The sequence below is a fragment of the Camelus ferus genome, chromosome 10 (assembly GCF_009834535.1).
Source record: "Camelus ferus isolate YT-003-E chromosome 10, BCGSAC_Cfer_1.0, whole genome shotgun sequence".
NCBI lineage: Eukaryota > Metazoa > Chordata > Mammalia > Artiodactyla > Camelidae > Camelus > Camelus ferus.
This window is the reverse complement of record NC_045705.1, coordinates 70608103-70631939: the sequence shown is the minus strand read 5'-3', so window position 1 is coordinate 70631939 and position 23837 is coordinate 70608103. Positions and strand designations below refer to the sequence as shown.

General features: G+C 64.0%; 2 protein-coding genes and 1 long non-coding RNA gene across 4 annotated transcripts; all 3 read left to right on the top strand.

Moving 5' to 3' along the window:
• Positions 1-1074: 1074 nt before the first annotated feature.
• CD81 (CD81 molecule) lies at positions 1075-18483 on the top strand. Its single transcript, XM_032490148.1, has 8 exons — positions 1075-1359; positions 11598-11712; positions 15232-15329; positions 16167-16241; positions 16472-16576; positions 16913-17014; positions 17545-17631; positions 17896-18483. Exons 1-8 carry the CDS (start codon positions 1294-1296, stop codon positions 17956-17958), a joined length of 711 nt encoding a protein of 236 aa, XP_032346039.1. The 5' UTR covers positions 1075-1293; the 3' UTR covers positions 17959-18483.
• LOC116666553 lies at positions 3279-8088 on the top strand. Its single transcript, XR_004323491.1, has 2 exons — positions 3279-5336; positions 5726-8088. It is a non-coding gene; the product is annotated as an uncharacterized LOC116666553 (long non-coding RNA).
• A 150-nt stretch (positions 18484-18633) lies between the features above and the next one.
• TSSC4 (tumor suppressing subtransferable candidate 4) lies at positions 18634-23203 on the top strand. 2 transcript variants are annotated; one of them, XM_032490146.1, is made up of 3 exons: positions 18634-20238; positions 21716-21830; positions 21971-23203. In XM_032490146.1, the coding sequence occupies exon 3, from the start codon at positions 21993-21995 to the stop codon at positions 22968-22970; it is 978 nt and encodes a 325-aa protein (XP_032346037.1). In that variant the 5' UTR covers positions 18634-20238; positions 21716-21830; positions 21971-21992; the 3' UTR covers positions 22971-23203. The 2 variants fall into 2 exon arrangements, with proteins under 2 accessions (XP_032346037.1, XP_032346038.1); XM_032490147.1 differs by lacking the exon at positions 18634-20238 and adding an exon at positions 20266-20404.
• The last annotated feature ends 634 nt before the right edge of the window (positions 23204-23837 follow it).

Genomic DNA, 23837 nt, shown 5'->3' with positions numbered 1-23837 from the left:
CTGTACACCAGAAACTCACACCACATTGTAAACCAATGGAACTTTAATTTAAATAATAAACAAACAAAATAAAATTAACTACCAAGAAAACTACTAAATTTGTAGGACAGGGCTGCTCTCTCCAACACGGTAGCCACTGGCCATCACGACTGCTGAAATTTAAACCACGCACAGAGAACAAAACGAACACTTCAGTTCCTGGTGGTGCCACCAGCCATGTTTCAGTAGTCACTTGTCCTAGGGCTACTGCAAATGCAGTGCATTCCTATTTCTCCAGCTGCATGTCACTTTGCCATCACCTGGGGAGCAAATGAGTCACCTGTCCACCTCCTCCTTAGCCCAGGCAGTGAGGGCAGCAGGGCCCTCAACTGATGGCAGGAGTGTGGGGTTGGCCTCCCTGGGGGCCTGGCACAGCCAGGGTGTGCATGAAATACATAACATCTGGAAGTTCTATAGCCGACTTGGGCCTTTTAGACATTTAACTCTGGTCTAGGGGACACCTATTCTGTGACCTTTCCAAACACAGGCTTCTCTAACAGCCGTCAGCTACCCCCCCCCACCACCACCCCGCCACCACCCTGTCCATGGGACAAGGCTTGGCTGCCTAGAATCTTCAGCCCAGGGCCTCATGACCTACCCCCCCAGGTTCCTGTCCCCGGGAGCCATGTGAACAAAGCACGCTGCTGTAGGGCACAGCGGTGTATCACCTCCTTCAGGGGGCCTTCCGAGATAGTCCAAGGGGCCTGAACGAGTTCTTCCCTGGCTGCAGGTCTGTCCTCAGGCGCGGCCCCTCGGGGGCTCTGAGCGCGCCAGCAGCCCAGGGACGCGTGCTGCGCCTGGCACTGTGTGCCCAGGCCCCGGGGTCCTGACTGCACCGGGTCTGACACCCCGAGGTGCGTGCGCGAGTCGGGGAGGGTGGCGCGACTTCTCTCCCCAGGCGGGGCTGGGGGCTAGGGCTGCAGCCAGTCGGAGCCAGGGCAGCAGGGCCAGGGGCGGGGCCTCTGGGCGGGGCATTGGGGGCGTGGCCTCGGCGCCCTATAAGTAGCCGAGAGGTGCGCGCGCCCCACCAGAGAGCGAGCGCGCAGCGGCGGCAAAGAGTGAGGCGTGTTCCGGCCAGGCCTTCTGCTCCCCTCGTCCGCGCCCCTCATCCGCGCGTACCCCGCGCCCCTCGTCCCCGCGCTCCAGCCTCCCTCCAGGCCCCCGGCCGCCCGCCAGGCCTCCAGGCCCCCAGGCCCCGCGCCCGCCGCCCAGGACCGGCCCGCGCCCTGCAGGCCGCCCGCCGCCCGCGCCGCCATGGGGGTAGAGGGCTGCACCAAGTGCATTAAGTACCTGCTCTTCGTCTTCAATTTCGTTTTCTGGGTGAGCCTCGACCGGGGGGTGGGGAGGGCGCACCCCGAGCCTGGCAGGCCGCGCGCCCTTCTAGGCCCAGCGGAAGGGGCGCAACCGAACCGCCAAGTTGCGGGGCCACCTGTGTGCGCCGGGCACGGGGTTGGGGTGGGGGGTCCTAGGCCTGCTGGGCGCGGCGCTGGGGTCTTCCCGGGCCACCGCGCTCCTCGACGGCGGGGCGGGAGGCTTCCAGTCGGGTTTCGGGCCTCTGCGCGTCAGGGCCCAGAGCCAGGCAGCCGGGCTGGGGCGTTTGGTGACCTGGGGTCTCTTCCCGTTTGGTGATGGTGTTGGTGCGGTGGGTGCGCGTTCCGGGCCGCGTACCCCGCTACTGCTCAGCCCTCCTGGCCGCTGTTTCTGGGACCACCCCGCTTTGCGGGGACCGAGGGGGCTCGAGGGCGGAGCTCGCCACGCCCCGCCCCCATGAGCTAATCGGGGCCACCGCCCCTAGATGGGCGGCCCGGTGGCGGGGGGCGAGGGGGAGAGGCGCACACTCTACTCGAGTCTTGGGAACTGTCCACTCAACTCTGGGCCTATCCCAGTTCACCCTCCCATCTGCTGTCGCCACCTTGGGGCTCCGGGCCGGGCAAAGCCCTCGTGCTGGGGGCCTGCACCGTGGTGGCCTCAGTTTGTGGGGCCCGAGTTTCCTTTCCTCCTCACCCAGACTGAGATCCCAGCATGTCCTCCCCCTGGGACGCTGTAGAGGCTTTGAGGGGAGAGGGGCTGGTCGGGTGTTTTGAGTTGGCACAGGCAGGGGCCCTGGAGAGCTGGGCGGCTCTGAGCTGGGGTATAGGGTGGAGCTCGGGCTGGGTAGATGCCCAAGTCTGGTCTTGGGCATCCACTTTGGAAAGAGGTGCCCACAGACTGGACATCTTGGGGTGCAGGAGGATCTCCTGGGTTCTCTGGGCTGCTGGCCTGAGTTGCTTTTTCTGATCTGTCTTAACTGCTATCCAGTGACGGATGAAGCTCTTTGGCTTTTGTTTCTGTTTCCTGTCAGTGTTGGAATTCGGGAGTGGAGATCTTTTTTTGGCCTGGAGGGACCAGGAATGGATGTCTGGAGCCCGTCTCCCAGCTGTGCCCTGTATCCCCTCAGCCAGTCTCCTGGGCAGTGCTTTGGACCCCCACCTGGCCGCTTCATGTGGCTCTGCCACACCAGGCTGCCCCCCCCCACTTCTACTAGGGCCAGGACAACGTCTGGATGCTTCATTTCTCAAGTTGATACAGGGAGGGCAAGCTTTTAAAATGCCCCCTGGAACAAGTGTGTGGGGTTGGGGACATCTGTTTGCCGTCTGGACAGCTAGGGATCCCAGAGTAGACCTCGGGCAGTTAGGTATTTGGGGTGGGGAGAACAGAGACTGGACTGAACTCTAGCTGGGCGTAGTGTGGGGGTGTCACATCCTACCTGGGGGTAACCCGATGTGGGCCTGTAGCCATTAGCCTCTGCCCCAGAGGAAGGAGCAGTGAGGCTGTCAAGATGGGCCATATTTGGTCCAGGCAGCCACTGGGTCCTTCACTGAGGGGGTGGCATTGGCTTTGATTTAATGTTTGCCTACTTTAGCCCCAGCAAGGGCACATCAGTGGGACACCTAGATGCCCCCTCTGCCAGTCCTTGAGCCTGTCGCCAACAAGCGGAGCCTCGGAGGGCCCTGGCGGGAGGTGGAGGGCAGGCCGAGGAAGAGGACTTCTGCGGGAGCAGATTCTTGCCTTTGCACTGGGTGTCAGTGCCAGATAATTCCCTCCCACCTGCACAGCTGGGAGGTCTCCAGGGCAGGCTTCCCCTGACCCTCCAACCCCACCCCCACCCCCAGTCAGTCTGGTAGTTTCCCAGGCAGCCAGGGTGGAGGCCTGAAATAACCCCGGGGCCACTTTTTATTCAGGCTTAAGGAACTGTTTCCGAGGCCCCGCCCCTCCCCTCCCTGGGCATGCCCAGTTGAGCGCTGAGAGCTGTATCCATCCATCCTGGGCCACCCACTGTGGCGGGATGCCAAGCTGAGCGAGGCGGGGTGGGGGCGCACTGCCCTGGCGGAGCCCCTCTCTGCCCACCAGCTTGGCTGAGAGCACAGTGCCCGGGGCTTGGACCTGGGTGGAGTCCCTGGCCCCTTGCTCTGGTCCTGGGCTTCCTCCCTTCCAAAGTGGGGGTCCTGTCTCTTGGGTTATTGTCAGATTAGGTCAGGAAATGGAAGTTGGGCATGGTGGCTGGCAGGGAAGACTGCTCTCCTTGGCCAGTGTATGCAGTGACACGGGGAAGGGGCCTCAAGTGCCTGGGAGGGCCCCGCGGGACCCAGTGGCTGAGGGAGGGCTCCTGGTGCCCAGCTGCACTCGCTCACTGTACTCTGGCAGGAGCTGGGAGAAGAGGTTGATGATGAGTGTCTGGATCCTGGCACTTTTTAAAGTTCCTTTTCAGAGAGTAAAGTCTCCCCCATGGAGGCGGCATGAGAGGCAGGCTGGCACGCTCCTCAGGGAGGAGCTGCCTCACTGCGCGTGCCCACACACTGCAGCACTCGTACTCGCCTCCCCCGTCTCCCCGCCAGACCCCGGGCCCCAGGCAGTGTGAACACAGCCCGCCTGACCACGGCCTGCTTTGGGGCCCCCTGGCCGGACGAGCACTGGGCTGCGAGGCGGAGATGGTGCCGGCGGAAAGGCAGCACCCCGGCCCTAGCTAGCTGGGGAGACGGTGTGGACACCCTGCCGGGAGCATGGACATCTGGCCCTTTGGGATGGGACCAGGAGCCCCTTGGCAGAGGTGGCCGGGACTCAAGGTCCCAGCCTCTGGAGCAGGTCAGGAAGAACAGAGGCTCCCAGCCCTACTTAGCTGCCCACCCAACTCGAATCCACTGTCTGGGGCCGGAGAATGACCTGTGTGAGCCCTGCTTTCCTCATCTGTGAAATGGGTGTGTTACTTGCCATCTCCTTTGGCGGAAGATGGGGAGAGGGGCAGCGTCCCTGCCCAGGACTGGCTGCTCCTCCAGCCTAATGCAGCCTGTGGCTTCCTTCCAGAGGTGACGTGGTCAGGCCCGGCTGGGAGAGGGGCTGATTAGAAGCCTTGCTAACTGGCACTTAATTCTCACCTCCAGACAGCACATGGCTGTCTATCACTTAGTGGTTCTGTCGCCTTCCTTCCCGGAAAGGGGGTGTGACCCTGGCGGGCTCTGGGTGGAGGCAGGGATTTCCTATTCCCAGTTTCAGTGGGAGGGCAGTTGGGCTCCCCTGGTGCCCCCCAGAGCCTGGCTGCCCAGCTTTGGGGAAATGGCCATTGGGCTGGGCCAGACCGAGAAGAGGAAGTCTGTGGTCTGTCCCTGGGACGGGCTGGCCCCAGTGAGAGTGTCTGGGCGTCAAAACAGGGGAGAGCTGGAGGCAGAGGTGGAGAGCCTGGGACCCTGGCCCACTCGGTGCCCGTCCTGTGGGGTTCCCACCCCTACCCCCAGCTCAGTCTGCTTCTGGAAATTGAGTTCACCTCCAATCCCTATCTGATACTGCCTGGAAGTCCAGACAGGGAGCTGGGCCCCCCAGACCACACCCCTCCCAGATCATCTACCCCCATGTCTTCGTCTCAGCACCTGAAATCCCACGACAGGGAAGAGCCTGGGCCACAAAATCAGTAAGGTTTAGAGTCCAGCCCCCATGGGAGAGGCAGATGGCACCTTTGCTCTGGCACAGAATTTTGGAAAGGGCCCTGGGTGGGGGTGGGGAGGGGCACAGGGGCTCTCTGTCTGCCCAGGCCCCCAGGACCCAGACTGGGCGCGCGGCAGGAGCTAGGTGCTTGTCGGCCCTGGCGGCCACCTTGCCCCGTGTCCGGGACTCCTCATCCTGCACTCCTCATCCTGCACAGAGAGCCAGGCTCCCCTGGAGTTGGCCCTTGGGACCCTCCCCCAGGCCTTCCCGCTGTCCAGCAGGACATGGTCTGGCCCCACACACCTCCAGAGCCTCTAGACTCCCCACCCAGCACACACTTGGTAATTTGGGGCCTGGCCCTCCCTGCACTCGAGGGCTGCTGGGCTGGGAGGGCAGGGAGGCATGTTAGAGCTGGGGTGGGGGTGCAGTGTTGGGCCCCTTAAGTCCCTCAAATGGGTGGTGAGGGTGCTGTGGTCAGGGGGGCTGAGAGCCCAGGTGTGGGGATCCAAACGCCACAGAGGCCTGGGGAGCAGGGAGCCCCTTTTCTTTGAGGCTGTGCCCATTCTAACTTTGGAAAGCTAGTGTTCCCCCCACCCCCGGTTATTGGGGTGCTATGATCATGGTGGAGACAGTGATGGGCAGGAAGCCAGGACCGGTGGCTGTGCAGAGTGGGTGAGTGGGCGGCCCTCCCGGGCATCCTGTGTGGTCACATGGGGATCTTCTGTACCAGCTGTCCCATGCCCAGGCCGGCCTGGGTCGTGACTGTCCCCCCGGGGGAGATGTCTGACGGCGCCCTGTAACCTGCCTCACCTGTCACGTCACCTGTGGGTGAGTGTTGAGTTTGGTTCTGTGCCGCCTACAGCCAGCTCCTGGAGACTCCCATGGGCCGTGATCCCAGGGCTGCAAGCCCCGGGCGCTGTAGGAATGAGGACCCCAGGCCACCCACCTTCCCATCTCCATCCTGGAATGCCTGAGCCACCTCAGGGGTGCTGGGGCTACCGGGGGGGGGCGGTAGGTTTGGGAACCACCCACTGCAGTCCTGCCAGGCTCACAGGGAGCTCTCCTCACATCTCCCCACCCTGGGGGCTCGGCTGCCTGCCCTCTGGATGGACAGTCTTTCCCTCTGTCCCTGAGAGAACAGTTCCAGCCCACACCACATAGAATTAGCACCCGTTTTGCCTCCAGCTGGGGCCAGGCTGTTATCAGGCCCACTGCGGCGATAGGGAAATAGGTTCCCGAGTCACCACGTGAGGAAGTGGTGGACGCAGGCTGGAAACCGGAGCCAGTCCTCCAGCCCCTGGTTCACGGCCAGGCTGGGGTGCAGGTGGGGCTCCCCCAGGGTAATTGGCTGTGCCCAGGTGCCAGTGCTGGCCAGGGACACCCTGACTTGCCCCAGGGCCCCCCCTACTCGCCTTTGGTTCCCTGTCTGGGCCCACTCATCGCCCAACTCCCTGCCCTGCAGGTGCTCGGCCCACCCCAGTCCTTCTGGTCTGATACATGTGGCCCTCTGCGGCCCCTCGACGCCCTTTGGCAGGTCACTGGGGTTTCTGTGTGTACGCGCCCCTCCCTGCATGGGCCAAGGGGGCAGAGGGGCGCCTCACAGGAGGGGCCCTTTCAGCCAGTTGGGTGGGCTTGGGGCCGGGGAGCAGGCTGCTGCTGGCCTTCCCGCCTGGGAAGTGCGTGGTAGGCCTGGGGCCTGGCCCAGGAAGCGGCTTGGTCCTGGGGGTCCCCAGGCCCGCTCTGCTCTCCTCTGAGAGGTGGCAGGGCATGCTCAGGACTGCGCTCAGCTGCCGGTGGGAAGTGGCTCCTGGGGGCCAGTGTCCTTCTCCCCCTCCCTCCCAGGCCTATTTTTAGGGGCCAGGCCAGGCAGCTTCCTGAGGCCGAGGGGCCTGGAGAGGGGTTTCCGCTTCCTGGCTGAGGCGGGGGTCCCTGCTCTTCTCTGTGCTTCCTTCCTGCCTCGAGCTGGGTGGCTCTGTTCCCAGAGGTCACCACAGGGTCACAGGGTCAGCTGCCTACCCCTGGGAAGGCTGAGACGAGCCCTGTGTCACCCTGTCCTCAGGGTGGCTGGACATGGAGGGTCAGTCTGTGGAGGCCCAAGTCCCCACCCACCCGAGAGTTGCCCTCTGCCCCACTGCCCCCCACGCCTCACCTAGGAGGGTCTTTGCTGCGCCTTTTCTCTCGGACTTGTCCGTGTCTTCAGGGGCGTTTCCTGCCTTGCTGCCTGCCTCTGGCTTCACTGCCCTTCTGGGGAGGGTCTCCAGGCCCACGGGACCTCCCAGTTGCCAAGCCTCACGGGCACACAGGGCGCACTTTCCCAGCGAGAGCGTGCCCCCCCTGGAGTGGCGGGTTACGAGGGCAGAGGCAGCTCAGAGCCAAGGCCCCTCCCGGGTCCCAGTGGAGCTGCCTCTGACCGCGGCCGGCCGGCCGTCTCTGCGAGCGTCAGCACCGAGGGGCTGCTGGAGACCAGCTGCCAATCAGGGGAGCACCCTGGTGCACGAGGTGTCCCTGTTGCCCGTGGAATGCGTGGACAAGACGGGGTGACTGTGGGGCCAGTGCGTGGGGGTGGCAGAGGGATGGAAGCCCGGGGGGTGGCAGAGGGTGGGGCCGTGGGAGGGGAGGGGAGGGGAGGGGAGGGTTGCCCCAGGCCTGCCCAGGCAGCAGCCGCTCCTGTTCCCTTTCGGCTGCTCTTAGAAACAGCAGACAGGCCAGGCAGGAACCCAGCGTGCTTGGCAGCCCCCCCTCTTTAGCTGACGCAATTATTTATTAATTCTCAGAAAGGAGGAAGAAAGAAACAGAAACAGAATCCATCATAGGGTTACGAACACTCTGTGCTGTCCGCTGGGGTGGAACGGTCCAGTCATCCCAGCCGGTTCGCCGGCTCCTTCTGAGCCTCTCCGTAGCCCCACGCGAGCCAGGAGCATCTGGGGATGCAGGAGCATCTGGGGATGCAGGAGCAGGTGGCGGCCGTGCTTCCAACAGGCCCGCTTGCAGGAGAGAGGGGGAGGGATGAGTGAAGATGTGTCAGACTCTGCCACCAGTCACCTGCCTTGGAGCTCCACAGCAATCACCAGCTCTGTCAGGGGCTCTCTGTGCTAAGCACACTGTATATATTTACCTGTGTACCTTTGATTCCTCATTTTACACGTGAGGATACTGGAGGAACAAGGATGCCGAGGTGGGCCTGAGATGGCCCAGCGGCCAGAGGCTCAGGGACGCCCTTGGCCACCACCCTCTGGGCCCCACCCAATGCCAGGACTGCGTGCTTTCTGTCAACGCTGGACTCTGTCTTGTAGTGGACATGCATGTCCCTAGAACCTTGGCTTAGTGGACAGGAATCCAGACGCTTCTTATTGGCACCAGGATGGCAGCCTGGACCCTTTGGGACCCGGAAGAATCATTTACCCCCAGACGGCCTTGCTGCTGATCTCAGGCATCGGGGATTTGGGTGTGTGGAGTTTTTTAGAAAGTTTTGTTTGATGTAAACCACACGTTTAAAACGTACAGCTTGGGAGGTTTGGGCATAAGGAGACACCTGTGAGACCAGCGCTGTCATCAGGAGAGTGGACGCATCCATCACCCCCACAGGTGTCCTCGGGGCCTTGGGAGGCCGCCTCCCTGCCCCAGGGCAACCGCTGGCCAGCTTTCTGTGCGTGTGGTCGGCATTTCTGGTACTTTCATAGGAACGGAGGAGGAAGGAGGCGGCTTTCCTCTGGGTCTGGTTCTGGCTTTCAGTGGGATGGTCTGGAGGTTCGCCCGGGTGCTTGTGTCTGTAGGTCTGGTGGGCATCCGCCACGTGGCGGAACCACAGCCTGGTTTTGTCCATCCACCCGCTCAGTGCTCGGAGGAGTCCGGGTTGTCCCCGGTGTGGGGCTGTCACCAGGAGAGCTGCTGGGACTTTTGTGTGAACGCGAGCTTTCCCCTGGCTTGGCGGCCCCTGGGGGTGCAGAGGTTGGGCGCGCAGTGGGTGGAGGCCCAGCTCCCTGAGGACCAGCACCTCCACACCCTCGCCAGCACCCGGCTGCGGGCCCCTTTCACGCCCGGCCGCCTTGCAGGGGGAGGGCTGGGCGTGGGGTGGTTTTATTTGCATCTCCCCATGACCTGTGGTGCCGCGTGTCTTTCCACGTGTTGATTTCCTGTGTGTGTTTCTTCTTTGGTCAAGCGTCTGAGCAGGGTTTTTTTGGCCCGCTTTTTAAAAATTGGGTTTTCTTTTTCTTTTTTTAAATTCTTCTTTATCACTTTTTTTGTTTGTTTTTTGTAACTTTTTAAAATTTTTTTCATGTATTTTTATTTATTTATTCATTTATATGGAGGGGAGGTAGTTAGATTTACTTATTTATTTTTGGAGGAGGTACTGGGGATTGAACCCAGGACCTTTTGTATGCTAAGCTTGTGCTCTGCCACTTGAGCTACACCCTGCCCTGGCTTGTGGGTTTTCTTGTCGCGTTTTGAAAGTTCTCGATACATTTTGAATACCCGTCCTTTATGAGTCATTGGCAAGTTCCCGTCCGTGCTTATCTTTTGAAGAGCAGGCTTCTTTCAGACTTGCCGCTTCGGGACCCCTGACTTGCCCTCTCGTGGCCGGACACCCCCTCCGCGCCTTCCATCTGCCCCCTGCTCTGCCTCATGGCTGGGCGAGTCCCAGTGCTGCCTCTGTAGGTGACCTTGGGTGAGGGCCCACCCCCTCCACCTGCTGATGGGGAGACCGAGGCTGAGTCGGGGCTCCTCACCTGTCCCTAATGACACAGGGAGGCCCTGGACGAGGGCTTCCCCATGCCCTCCCTGCATGCTGGAGCATCTCACAAAGCGGTCTCTGGACCACAGTTTCAAAACAGAATAAGTGAGGGTTTCTAGCCAGAGTTACCACAGCAACCCTCAGCCTCGCCGCCACGTCCCCTGGAGCCGCAGATGGCAGCCAGCTGGGCTCGGGAGGAGCTGAGGACTCCCTCTGGGCCCCCCCCCAGCCTCTCACCTCTCCCTGCGCACGTCTCGTGGGCCTGCCCTCTCTCTTGTGGGTGTGACAGACACCAAGGGGCATCAGGGGGTGCTAGGACCTCAGCCGACAGGTGCACAGTAGGCCCTGCGCGCTTGCGGGGCAGACGGGGAAGAGGTTAACAGACTCCATCTCCTTGGGGTGGGACAGGACAGTGCAGTTCCAAGTTGGAAGTTTGGAAGAGGTGCCGTCCTGCTCCGGGGGTGGGTGCCGACAGCATCCCCTTGCTGTGGGAGCCCAGCTGCTCCTGTTGCCAACGGTCCCAACGGTTCCCACCAGCCTTACCCAGTGTGGGAGGGCCTGGGTTGGGCGCAGCCCATGGCCCGTTTCCTTCCCGCCTCTCAGCAGCACCCTGGTGTCACCTGCCTGGGGATCCCCGGAGATGCTTGGGGCTTTCTTTCCTCAGGGCAGCCCGTGGTGCCGGGGACTCGAGTCCACACGCCTTCCTGGGCATGTCCCCCCTCCCCCCCACTGTCTGAGGGCCCTGCTCCCCGAACAGGGCCTTGGGGTCAGGCACTGGGCCAGCCAGGTGGTTTTCCTTGGGGTCCAGTTTTTGGTTTCTCTTCCCCACTGGTCATGTGGCCAGCGGTCTGTGTGGGAGCTGGCACTTGGAGCTCAGGGAACAGTTAGCGCCTTTGTGGGGCAGCCCAGGGCCGAGGCCAGGCCAGGGAGGGCAGCCTGGGCGCTTGCTTGGGTTGGTCAGAGGTTAAAGCATGGGCCTGGCCAGGCCTGGTCTGGGTTCACCCTTAAGGGCAGACACCACCCACCACGGAGCCCTTGAGGGTCCCCCCGCAGCCGGAAGCCCCCGCCCCCTAAGCAAGAGCCCCTTTCCTGCCCCGCCCCCCCCCCCCCCCGCAGCCTCTGCCTCCCCGTCCCTCTGGGGAGCACTGCGGGCTTCCTTCCTCTCCCAGCAGTTTCCCTTCTCCCGTGGACGCAGGGATTTATCCCACAAACCGGCAGTCCCAGGGCTTCCTGGATGTCCCCAGCCCAGCAGCGTCTGCTCTGGAATTCCTCCACCAGCTCTGCCAGGGCCCTGATCACCACCCCCTTTGTCCTGCCCGCAGAGACATGGAGTCCCCTCCACGGGGTTCCCAGACCAGCTCCCTACTGTTGGGGCAGGGCCACCCCTTGGACGATGGCCAGCGTTCCTCGGGCACTCGGGGTGTGTGATTTAGTAAATAAAACACAGGACAGCCAGTTAAACACGCACCGCAGGGAAGCAGTGAATACTCTCTGGCGTAAGTGTCCCACGCAGCATTTGGCACACACTTACACTGAAGAAGCGTCGTTACCCGCCTGAAACGCGTATTAACCAGGAGCCTTGCATCGTACCTGGCAGCCTGTCCTGCTGGTGCTGGCGGGAGGTTTGGGGACCAGGTGTGTGGCCCCTGATTCCCAGGCCCTCCTGGGGCATCTTGAAAACCAAGGCAGCAGAGTGGACATTTGGAGCTAGCGGGTGGTCCAGACCCCAGGTGCCTACAATCCCCTGGACGCTGACCCAGCAGAGGGGAGGGTCCAGCACCTGCCTCTCTGCGCGTGCAGCATGGTAGGTTTCACTCACCACTGCCATGCTTGGGGCCACAAGTAACACCGTGCCCTGCTCTTCCCCCAGTTGGCCGGAGGTGTGATCCTGGGTGTGGCCCTGTGGCTTCGCCATGACCCGCAGACCACCAACCTCCTCTATCTGGAGCTCGGAGACAGGCCCGCACCCAACACCTTCTATGTAGGTAAGTGCACGTGGGACTGGCTGAAGACCCTGGCCAGCTCTGGGCTGGTGGCCTGCAGGGATGGCCCACTGGGGTGTCTGATCAGAAGTTCAATGAGGCTGTGGACAGGCAGTCAGGGAGGGCTTCCAGGAGGAGGCAGAACCTGAGGCAGCTCAGTGGGGCTTGCTTCTTGCTGGGGCAGAAGGACGCCAGCGAGGAAGAGCTCGTGGGGCACAAGAGTGAGCCAGAGCCAGAGAGCAGGTGTGGTTATATCGGCCTGAGGGCCTTGGGGGTCCAGGGGAGGCTTTAGGGCCCTAGTCCCCTCCAGTCCAGTGCCTGGTTGGGTTGGGGGTGCTCCTGGGGAAAGCTGGAACTGGGAATGGTGTGTGGCTTGTTGGGAGCCCACCAGATGGCCTTGGGGTGGGGGGGCTGGGCCTGGGCAGGAGAGCAGCAGCTGGGCGGGGCGGGGGAGCCGTGTGCTGTGGTGGGTATTTCGGGGAGGGAGGCGTCCTGGGAAGGGGTGGAGCTGGATGCCTGGGCAGCCCGAACGGCAGCTGAGGCAGCTGGAGCCTCAGGCCCAGGAGGGGGCAGCGCGAGTCAGCCCTCACAGCCACGCCTAGCGGCCTTATTAGGCTTCGAGTCTGCCTCCTGGGTTCGAGCTGAGGCCCTGAAGGGCGTCGATCAGGCTGGGGGATTGGGCCAGCGGTCCCCAGGGACAGGGGTGACAGAGGAGGAGGAGGGGCAAGGGGAAGAGGGGGCCTCCCTTCTGCGCACAGCCGCGCCCCTCCTTCGGGTGTCCGCCGCCCCCCCCCGGGAGGCGGGGCCTGGCCCTGAGCTCTGCATGTGTCTGTTGAGCTGCTTCTGCCCTTTAAAGGAAGGGCTCGGGCTGGGCGGTGGGGGCAGGAGGCTCCTGCGTCTTCAGGGCTCAGGGCTCACCGCTGGGCCTGCACCCACTCCCTGCCGGGTACGTGCGCCCCTTGTGCACCCCTGCAGGCGTCTGGGTCCCTCCCAGCTGCCACTTGGGGCCCCCACACACTTGGGGTACACGCTTGGCTGCTGGAGCGGGGCTGGCCCCACCCACTCACCGTCCCACCCTCCGAACCCCAGGGCCATGGGGGCACGCCTGTCCCCTTCCTGCCCGTGGTCCTCCCTGGGCCGGAAGCTGGAGAGGGCTGGGTTCCAGGGAGCATCAGCGGGGCAGCAGAGACGGGAGCCTGCGGCTCTGGCTGTCGTTTCCTGGGGCCCGCGGTCTCCAGGGAAGGGCCTAAGCCACGGGTTCCAGGTGTGGGGCCCCCCACAGGCGTGAGTCTCAGGAGAGGGTGAGACCGTGCCCTCTACAAGTGCCCGAGGGGCTGTGACCCAGGGCCCCCGCACACGGGCCTGGCACCCTCAGAAGCAAGGCAGCCAGCTTTGCTTACAAATCTGAGGATGTGGGAGTATTCTCTGAACTCTCAAGGGCTGTTTCTCTCCTCTAGGGCTCCTCACTCCTCCTCCCCGCTTCCCCAGGGGTCTGAGCCAGCAGCAGCCGGGGTGACCCAGCACGTCCCCAGTCCTGTCCATGTGAGGGGGGCTGCCTTGGCTCGCCCTCCCTGGGCCTTGGTGCTGGGGGGTGTGGGCTTTGCTGGTGGCAGAGTTGAACCCACCCCAGGGCAAGGGATTTGGGATGGGGCCCCTCCCCTGGGGACAGGGCCACCTGCCTTATGGCTGGGGCGGCTCCTGCTCTCAGCTCGGCGCCTGGCCCAGTGGGGCTCACCTGCTTCACCAGGAAGGCACAAGCCCGGGTGATGTGCTGCAGCCTCGGGTGGGGCCCGGCACAGCCCACTCGGACACGGTCGGGGGCAGGCAGGTGGAGGTCTGCAGCTGCTCCAGCGGTCCCACGGGAGAGGCTCGTGGGGGGGCAAGGCTGGCGTTGGAGCAGGTGTCCCAGGGGCCTACCCACCGGGTGCCACATCAGGCACCACCGGGGACCTGACATGGCCTTCCCTGGCTCCGTGGAAGCCTGTCCTTGGAGAAGCAGCGTTGGCCACTGGACCACCAGGCAGGCGGGGGACCAGCCCTGGACTTGGGCTCCTGCCTCTCCTCCATGGGTGGGGGCCTCTCTGCCCACTGAGTCCCTGCCCACCCAGGGCCGGCCTCCTGGGACCTCGTGCTGGCCTCGATGCAGGCTGGGCCTGCCAGGGAGGTGGGGGAGCAGATGTAGGCCCTGACAAAGGCTCTTTGTCTGATGCCAAGAAGCCAGGGCGGGTTAGTTGGGCTCGCTCAGCACCCCACGCAGTGCTGCAGGGCCCAGGAGGGTCCCCAGCCGCACTTGCCAGAGCCAGGCCCATGGGCTCTCATGGAAGGCCGGCACTGTGAGGGGGCCTGGGGTTGGGCACCTGCTTCCAGGTCTCTTGGACTCTCGCAGGACCCTCCATAGCCCGAAACGCCAAGACGCCCCTTCCCAGCACCCTGTGCGGTCTCGTTCACCTAGTTACATGGGGATGGGGGCCCAGGGGGTCCCACTTCACCTCAAAGAGGGGGGGGTCTCAGGACCTGAGGGGAGGGAGGCCTGGCTCCAGGGTGCTGTGTCCCAGTGACCAGCCCTGAGGGCAGCCCTGGCAGGAGGCGTCCCCTCAGCCAGGCCCACTCAGTGCTGACCAGAGGCTCGGTCTGGTCAGGATGCAGCCCTGGGCCTTTTCTGAGCCCAGCAATGGGTCCTGGCCCCCAGGCCCCTTCTCCAAAGGCTGGCCAGGCAGGCGAGATGGGCACTTGGCACCAGAGCCCTGGAGCCCTTTGTCCCAGCTCTGTGAAGGGGCTTGGACTGCCTACAGCGTAACCATGGTGACGGGGGGTGGGCCTGGGTCTACTGGAAGGACTAGGGTTGTGGGAGGTCCTTGGAGAGATGTCCGTGTGGCCAGTGGGTGTTGGGCATGTAGGAGGGTAGGCTGAGCCCCATGTGCCATCCTCAACCTGTCCCTGCCACCGTGCACCCCAGCTGCCAGACCACCTCGCGCAGCAGGCTCCAGCCCCCGGGGTCAGTGCCTCAGGAGCCGGTTAGAGCCCACTCCTCCAGGCAGAGCAGCCAGACTTGACCTCCCGCCTAAAAGCAGCATAACTGAAGTGGGCGTTGTCAGAGCCCTGGGTGCCCCCTCCACCCCACCCCCAGGCCGATAGTTGGGCTTCAGTGCCAAGACTTGGGGCGGTCCTTCACGGGCATTTGTGGGGACCAGAGTGGATGCAGGCTGTCGGGGTCAGGCCAAGCGCTCTGAGAGCTCACCGAGGGCCATTCAGTTCCGGCTTCGGCGTTGCTGGCCTCCTTCCACGTCACAGAAGAGGAAACTGAGCGTGGAGAGGCGCCCACAGCGCCCAGCCGGGCTGCGGGCCTCCCCCAGCCCATTGGGCAACGGACCCCTTCCCGACAGGGCGTGCGGCAGCGCCTGTCGGACCCTCCAGGGTCCCAGGCAGTGGTGTGTGTGTGCGCAGCTGGGGAGGTGGGCTCCTGGGGTGCTGGGGCTCCTGGGACATCAGGGCGCTGAGGGGTCGGTCTCTCTCCCCCTGCAGGCATCTACATCCTCATTGCCGTGGGCGCCGTGATGATGTTTGTGGGGTTCCTGGGTTGCTACGGGGCCATCCAGGAGTCCCAGTGCCTGCTGGGGACGGTAAGGTCCCGGGCAGGGGTGGGGAGCTGCTCCAGCTTGCCAGGCAGGCGGGCGGCTGCAGGACTGGCCGAGAGGAGAGCTCTGGTGGGGGCAGCATGTGTTTGGCCCGGAGCACCCTCCTCGACACCCCCCTTGTCAGTCCAGCTCTGCGGACCTTCCCCAGAAGACTGGCTGTCTGCTTTTCCTACTGGTTCTAAACCCCCTGGCGGGTGGATAGCCATTACATCCAGTTTTATGTCTGGTTCCTAGCTCTAAGTTCCAAAGTTGCTTTTTTTTTCTTCTATTAAAAAAAAAAACAAAAAAACCCACAGGTAAAATAGGGACACGCTTGGGAGTGAGTCCTGGGCCCAGGGCTCACCTCAGATGTCCCTGGGCACTGCCCCCGCCAGCAAGAAGCTGAGGCCAGGCTGTGCTGTCCCGGGCCTGCGACTGGGAGGCGTGGGCTGTGGGCATCTGGGCCGGGGTCTCCGGTGGGAGAAACCCAGCCTGCCACGATGACCCCCTTCCCATAGGAAAGGGAGGACGGGGCACTTGCGGTGCAATTGGCCCTGGGTGGCACCACCCTGCCCTTGCCGGCCCGCCCAGCCCGTACCCTGTCCTCGCCTCCAGCCGCCCCATCCTGCAGCACCCGGGGGATGAGGGGACCTGTGGCCTCTCACTGCCGGGGCCAAGTCCTAGACTGTGGGCTTCTTGGCTCCACACTGTTCACCTGCCGTCAGGGCCTGGGTGGGTGGATACCACCGGCCACCCCACACACACCGCGCTGGTCTGGGACCTCGGAGTGCTGGGCCGTCTCTGGCCTGCTCTGACCTCTCTCCCTGCCCTCTGCCTCCCCAGTTCTTCACCTGCCTGGTGATCCTCTTCGCCTGTGAAGTGGCCGCTGGCATCTGGGGGTTTGTCAACAAGGACCAGGTGAGCCTCTGTCCACAGGGAGGGGTGGGGATGGGCGCTGGCGGGGAGGGAGGAGGGCCTCAGGTTGTGGGGGATGGGGCGGATCGTGGGTGCTTTGGGGGGGCGCCCCTGGTAGGAAGGCCCGGGTTGCTTTCTGGAGGAGGCAGCCCGGGGTCCCAGTGGGACGGACAGGTCTGTCCCAGAAGTGGCACCTTCCGGGGGGCACCGCGCTCTGACCACTCCCTCCCCAGATCGCCAAGGACGTGAAGCAGTTCTATGACCAGGCCTTGCAACAGGCCATAGTGGACGATGAAGCCAACAACGCCAAGGCCGTGGTGAAGACCTTCCACGAGACGGTGCGGCGGGGCCGGGGCGCTGGGAAGGGGCTGGGGCTGGTCCTCTCGGCGAGACCTCGGCCAGGGCTGGGGGGCGTTGGGACCTGGGGGTCCCTGGTGGGAAGGAGATGGGCCAGGCCCCAGGGGCAGGGGTCTCCGAGCAGTGTAGTGGAGTGGGAGGCAGGGGAGGGGTGGGGCCCCTGAGCTCGCTCTCCCACTGGAGGGGACCGTCCTGGCCCCCACCCCACACGCCAGGCCAGGGCAGCTGCTGGGGCCTCTGGAGCCTGTGGGGGGCGTATCCTTGGCCATCGCCCCACACGGGCCAGGGCTGATGGTGGGCACCCTCGGTCTCTGCAGCTTAACTGCTGTGGCTCCAACACGCTGACCACGCTGACCACCTCTGTGCTCAAGAACAGCCTGTGTCCCTCAGGCAGCAATGTCTTCAGCAACTTGGTAAAGGTGCGTGGCGATGGGTGGGGTCTCCCGGGGTGGGGTGGAGCCTGCCTGCCCCGCCCCCCCCCCCCCCCCCCAGTTTGGCTGCCACCCCCAGTGGGTCCTGGGTGGTAGCCAGGCTGCTGGCTCGGGGGCTGCCGCTGGCAATGGCAAGGACACGGCCACACTGGTTGGCGCCGTGGCTGGAGTTGGGGCCAGGCTGCCTGCGGCTGAGGCTGTTTGTGCTGACAGCCCACAGCGGGGCCAGCCTCTGGCCCAGGTTCCCAACGGGGCAGCTCTGGAGCTCAGCATCGGGGGCGCCGTGACCTCCCGGGTCAGCCTCCCGGCCAGGCGGTGCCAGCTGATCTGAGTGCGAGAGGGCGCGTGCGGCACGCCCGCCATTAACATGTTTGTTTAAAATGGATGTAAGTGGGAGCCCGGCGGAGACCGGGCCCTGTTCACACCTCCTGGGGGGCCTGTGAGGCGGGGCGGTGCTCTCTGTGCCTTGACCCTGGGCCCCCGAGGAGGCCCCCCTGAGCGCCCTCTGCCCCCTGCAGGAAGACTGCCACGGGAAGATCGACGAGCTCTTCTCGGGGAAGCTGTACCTCATCGGCATCGCTGCCATCGTGGTCGCTGTGATCATGGTGAGTGGGGCGGGTGGCCACCTGCTCGGGGCCCAAGGACCCCCCCTCCATTTTACTTTGCCTTGTGCTGCGAGGCCCTGGGGACGTCCAGGCCAAGGCCTGGGTGTCACCTCTGCAAGCTGCAATGTGAATTAGTGCCCGGGGTGCACTGGACCCCGCGTTCCTGGTGAGGCCCTAAGTGGGGTGGTCCCTGGCCCTGTGTCCTCTCTGGGTCACTGGCCCGGGCCTCCGGGTGCTGACCCCCTGCCCACGCCCTCCCTGCAGATCTTCGAGATGATCCTGAGCATGGTGCTCTGCTGTGGCATCCGGAACAGCTCGGTGTACTGAGGCTCTGGCCGCTTAGGCCACGGGGACCCGTGCAGTGCCCCCAGAGTGACCCGGACACTTCTGAGAAGGGGCCGTCACCACCTGTGTACATAGTTTCCCAGTATCACTCTGCTACACTCACCAGCTTTTTTACTTTTGAGGTTTTGTTCTTACTCTGAAGTTCCCTGTTACTTCTGGGGCTGATGTCACCGGTAGGCGGCATGCGCGTGGGCCTTGGGGACTGTGTAGGGCAGGGTCCCCCTCTGCTTCTGGGGCTGCCTGGGGGCTCTGCCTGCCCCACCAGGCCTCTCCTGGAGGCCACAGGGGCCCATCTGGCCGAGCTGCGCCCTCGCACCCACTCGTCCCCACGGGCTACATGCTCAGCCTTTTTTAATCTTTGTTCTTTTCCGGCCACCTGTCTCCAGAGCCGGGTCTACGAGCAGCCTTGCGCCTTCATGCACCTCTCCTTTCTAACGCGTCACCTTCAACTGCAGTTACATCTTGAAAGTCATTCAATAAAGAAGGAAAGAACAGGCATGCTAACAAGCCGTCCGTTGCCTTCCTGAGCCCGCAGCATCTGAGGCCCAGGGCACGGCCCAAGGGACCGAGGAGCCTGTGCGGACGGTGCTGAGCTCTTCCGACCTTGCTGGGCCCAGGGTGTGTGCCCACCCTGCTGGTGGGTCTCGATGGGGCCCCCCAGGAGGACTCCATAGGGGGATTGCCCTCTGTTGGGCCTTCTGCTGCCTGAAGCAGCCTCCACAGGACTCTCACTCCCACCCAGCACTGCCCAGAGCTGGGTAGGGGGCAGGCAGGGTGGCCCAAGGGTGTGGTGTGGGATGTGCTTGAGGTGGCGGCCCTGCAAGACGCCCCTTCCCCCGAGGGACAGCTTTGTTTGAGGATGGACACCACTGCTTCCTCCCGAGGGTCTCTTCTCTGACCATCTAGTTGCTTGTAAATGTCCTGTCACGCCCACCTCAGCCACTGCCTGGGGGAGCCCACCTGGCCGACTGCAGTGGAAGGAAGCCCAGCCACCCCTTGGGCAGGCTGCTGCCCCGTGGGGAGTGCTGAGCAATGTCACCACGACCCACAAGTCAGTAATGACCTGCGTGTACATTAAGTTGACCTCTTGAGGCCATGAGGCCCTAGCTGGGCTTCATATGCCAGGGGCTCCTGTGGCCTCATTGGGGAACACTAACCCCAGCACTGCACTGGGGGCTGCAGGGTCTCAGTGGGCCTGCCCCTTCACTGTCCATACTGGGGTGGTGGGTCGGGAGAACAGGATGGCCCAAGAAGCCCCCTCCATTTTGCTTCTCCCTGTGCTGCAAGGCCCAGAGGACATCCTGGCCAAGGCCTGGGTGTCACCTCCACAAGCTGCAATGTGGATTAGTGCCCAGGGTGCCCTGGACCCCGTATTCCTGGTGAGGCCCTAAGTGGGGTGTTCCCAGGGATGAAGGGTCCAGAGGCTGCACATCGTTAGAACGGGCCCTGTGTCCTCTCTGGGTCTCTGGCCTTGGCTGCGGAATAACCTGAACCCCGGGTTCCTGGGTGCAGCCCTGGGAGAGGGAGGGCCCTCTGGCCGTCCAGCGAGGTGCCCTGGCCTGTGGGCTCATCGCGGCCCCAGGGGGAAGGGCGCAGGGTGCCGGCCGCCTGGGCCTGGTGCCCAGGGAGTGCGGCCCGTCCAGGGCAGCCCGGGGTCTGCCCTCTGCTTCGGGGTGGAAGTGTCAGCCAGGACATCGGCCATCTGCAGGCGAGGCCAGGGCGTCACTCCCAAGCGGGCTGCCCCCGGCTGCCGCGCGGCCGACCCTGGCCGCCTGGAGGTTGGGACGAGAGTTGCGCCTGGGCCACGCTCTGCGGCACTCCGACTCCGCTGCTCAGCTGCCGGGACCCACGACTGCGCGGCCGGCCGCTTCAGGCCAGGACCGGAAGTGGCCGCGAATAGCGCCGCGCGCGTCGACGCACTTCCGTTCCTCGAGGCTTCCAGCAGGTGGCGCTGGAGCTCCAGGAACGCGGCGCTGGCCGTCAGCCCTCGAGTATTCTGGGAGTCGCAGTCCTGCCTCCCTCCTCCCCTTATTTCCGGTCTCTTTGCGAGGGAGTGCCGCCGCTTCCGGGAGGGAAGGCTAGGGAGGGCAGCGCATGCGCAAAGGCCACACTCCCGACAGGCCTCGGGAGTAGCGGCTCAGTGCCTTGTGGGAGATGTAGTTCTTCAGGCCCCGAAGCCGCGGTTCTCGGCCGGCGGAGGACTCGGTTTCCCAGTGTGCCGAGCGCAGCCCAAGATGGAGGCAGCCAGGCTGCGGTGAGCCGGTAGGTTTATGGTGGGGAGGATGGCAGTGCCGTTGGGTCGGTCCTTGGGAGGCCGCTGTTCGCAGTCCGCTGCCCATAGCAGGGAGACTCTCGTGAAGCCCGGACCCTGGCCCACCCACCCGACTTGGCCCCAGGACTCAGGCCCCGGACACGGAGAGCCGGCTGGGTACTGGCCGAGGCCCTGGGCTCGTAGAGTGGGAAAGTCAAGGCTCTGCTTCCCAGGGGAGAGAGAACCGTCAAGGAAGCCAGTGGTCCTGCTCCCTGGGACCTGGCCTGCCCATACCCCGGCCATGAGAAAACTCCGCCTCCGAGCCCCCCAGGCTCTCAGCCTGGACTCAGCTCTGCCCTCCACTGAGCGCGGGAAGTTCTCAGAGAACTCCAAAGACCCCGCATTCCCTATCTTGGGGCGCGACCCTGTCCCCCCGCGGCGTGTCCCACTGATCACGGGCGCCCCCGCAACTCCATGGCCAGGAATGCAAATTTAGGAAGCAGTTGTCTGGTTGAAACTCCAGCTTTGCCTGCAAAATACTGTATAACGGGCAGATTATCTCCCCTACTCTGGTCCTGCCAGCTTTAAAACAGGCACTATTGGCGTTTGCTTCATATCCTCTTTCTCTCCTGGAGTTGTTCATTTTGGGAGTCATGCATGGCTCAGAGGAATGGAGATCTGGCCTGTGTTTGACCTGGTACAGGGCACTCGGCCACTTCTGGTCCGCCTGGCCTGGTCCTCGGTGGCGCACGAGCAATGGGTAACCCCGGGCGAGGGAGGCTGGGTGGGCAGAGGGAGTTTGTGGATTTGGAGGGCTGTGCAGAGGGTGAGGGTGAGGCCAGGTTGTCCTCTGAGCCTGGACAGGCTTCACAGTGCCTGGTGACACCTGACCCCTGAACAGGTGTTGACATCACTACTCTGCTCATCTGGGGAGGGTGAGGGGTGTGTGGAGGAGAAAGGCCACTGGAGGGAGCTGCGGGGGCTTGCCTCTGCCAAGCAAAGCCTCTCCAGGTCACCACCAATGCTCCAGCTTCCTGAGAGCTTGACCCTCAGGTGCCAAGGACTTAGCTACAGAGCCCCCTGGAGCTCCCAGGGCATCTCTCAGCAATCAGGAGCAAGCCTCCTCCCCCAGGAGCAGGCCGATGCCCTGGTCTGTGTGGAGCCCTTACCGCGTGCCATGCGCCCCGTTGAATGGTTGATAGGCAGCCCTACTTGGCCAAGAGAGGTATCGCAGGGTAGAGGTTACTCTGGGCCCTAGGTTCAAGCCCTGGCCAACTGCTTTAACTACCAGAACCGCCCCCCAGCTGGCTGCCTAGTCGCTCTAGTTAGACTTAGCTCAAGAGGATTGAATGACACATCAGAGGACCAGCTTCTGGGCCTGGCTGTGTCGAGGGCTCTGTAAACCCAGGCCCACTTCCCTGGGTGGTCGCACCATTTCTGCACGTTCACTGTCTGGGCTCATGGTTGGCTCTCCCTTCCTGCCCTCAGCCAGTGACAGTTGAGCTGCTGAACAGAGCCGTGTCCGGGGCCTGTACCACCAAGAACCTTTGCCTGCGCTCGGCCCACCAGCAGTGTCAGCCCAGGCAGCCAGCAGAGAGGGGAGGTAAGAGGAGGGCTTTTGGGGTCGGGGGACATGGCCCGCCCTTTGTCGGACAGTTCTTCCTGCTGACTCTGCCCTGGGCGGTGGGTCTGCAGAAGGGACTTGTTCTAAACTTGTGCTGTTCTTGGGCTGTCTTGGGCTAGGTGTGGCGAGGCCTGAGGACACATGGCCAAGGCAGGGGCGGGCCCGCAGCCCTTTGGCTTGGATGTCGACGTCTTGCCTTCCGACACTGTCTCCCTCAGCGACTCAGACTCCGACTTCAGTCTGCTTGACGATGCTGAGGTGGAGGCTCTATCCCCAGGGGGGCTGCCTGGGGAGTCCCAAGGGGACTCAGGCCCCGATGAGCCCCCCTCGCCCCTCGGGAGCCTCCCTACAGCGGCGGAGCAGCTGTTCCACCTGAGGGGCACCAGCCCCACCTTCTCCCAGCGCAGCCATGACATCTTTGACTGCCTGGAGGGGGCGGCCCGGCCGGCTCCACCCTCTGTGGCCCAGACCGGCCTGGGTGATGATGGGGGCTTCAAGCAGCCGCTGACACCCTCCAGCCAGCCTCCAGCGGGGGGCCGGGGCAGGGCCAGTCAGAGCGCTGCCCCTCCAAAGGTGCCTCCCGTCCCCGACTACATGACCCACCCCGAGCGCTGGACCAAGTACAGCCTGGAAGACGTGGCTGAGGCCAGTGAGCAGAGCAACCGGGCCGCTGCCCTGGCCTGCCTGGGCTCCCAGAGCCTGGCTGCCCCTAGCGACTACACGCCCTCTTTCAACCAGGACTCCTCCAGCTGCGGGGAGGGTCGAGTCATCTTCACCAAACCCGTCCGACCTGGCGAGGACCGACCTGAGAGGAAGAGGGTCCTGAGGAAGGCGAGGGAGCCAGGCAGGGGCGCCCCTGGGAACCCAGGGGCAGTGGGCAGTGAGGGCCCTGTGGAGCTGGCCCACCTGGCCAGGCCTGAGAGCCCAGGGGCTGAGGAGTGGAGCAGTCCCCAGGGGGGCTTGCAGGAGGTGGGTGCGCCAGAAGGAGCAGGCCACTCTGGGTCAGTGGTCAGACCCCCTCTAGCGGAGACGGTGGGCTTCCATGGCAGCAGGAAGCGGAGTAGAGACCACTTCCGGAGCAAGAGCAGCAGCCCCGAGGCCCCGGGTGCTGAGGTCTGAGAGGAGAGACTGCCTGGCTGGCCTCCGTGTCCTGGGGTGGAAGAGTCTTGGGGCCGCACCTCCTGGGGACGGGAGCTGGCGGGCTGCCTGTAGGTGGCACCAGTGGCCTGGGCTGGGGCTGAGGCAGTTGTGTTGGGAGCAGAGACCTTGCTGAGGGTGGGCACCAGGGGACAGCAGAAGCCCTGACCCAACCACTTGCCCGTGGGGACATTAAAGGTTTTGGGTGTCTGTCAGGCTGCGTGTCTCTGTGCACACCCGCTCGCCCCAGAAACCGTGGCTGGGGCTTCTGCTCTCCAGCCCACCTGGGCACCTGTCCCCGCACTGGAGCCTCTAGAATTAATGTCGGGCTCAGAAGGTTTTGAAGTCATGCTCGCATTCCTCATTGGCAGAACTTCCCTGCGGGGCTGGGGTGACCCCCTCCTCAGTCCTCCAGCGCTGGGCTCACGGCCGCTGGTGTGTAGCCTGTCCCTTCGACGGGCCTGCAGACCACAGGGCTGGGATCTCAGGGTGTGGATGTAACAGACCACAGGGCTGGGATCTCAGGGTGTGGATGTAACAGGTCCGAGGAGGCAGAGTGAGCCGGGGCGGGGTGGTGGCTGCCAGGTGTGTGCCCTCTCCCGCTGTGGCCAAGCTTGGCCCTCGGCTTTATCCTGCCTGGGCTGTGCGTCAAGATGACCTGTGTCCTGCGACCACATCACCAGGCCTGCTGAGCTGCCGTGTGCAGGGTAGCGAGGACGATCCCCTCAGGGTGCCGGGCAGGCAGATGGGAACAGGCACAGCTCTCCTGTAACTGGTGGTGGGACTTAGGGGTCAGCCAGCCTCCCGCTGAACTCCCTGGCCGGCCCTGCCCCTGCTGTCCCTTCCCCA

What these genes read in the sequence shown, in the direction of transcription:
- CD81 (XM_032490148.1), top strand. Translation starts at nt 1,294, where the DNA reads ATGGGGGTAGAGGGCTGCACCAAGTGCATTAAGTACCTGCTCTTCGTC. An exon ending in GGTTTGTCAACAAGGACCAG is followed by an intron (nt 16,242 to 16,471) that starts GTGAGCCTCTGT and finishes CTCCCTCCCCAG; the next exon opens with ATCGCCAAGGACGTGAAGCA. An exon ending in TCTTCAGCAACTTGGTAAAG is followed by an intron (nt 17,015 to 17,544) that starts GTGCGTGGCGAT and finishes TGCCCCCTGCAG; the next exon opens with GAAGACTGCCACGGGAAGAT.
- TSSC4 (XM_032490146.1), top strand. Translation starts at nt 21,993, where the DNA reads ATGGCCAAGGCAGGGGCGGGCCCGCAGCCCTTTGGCTTGGATGTCGAC.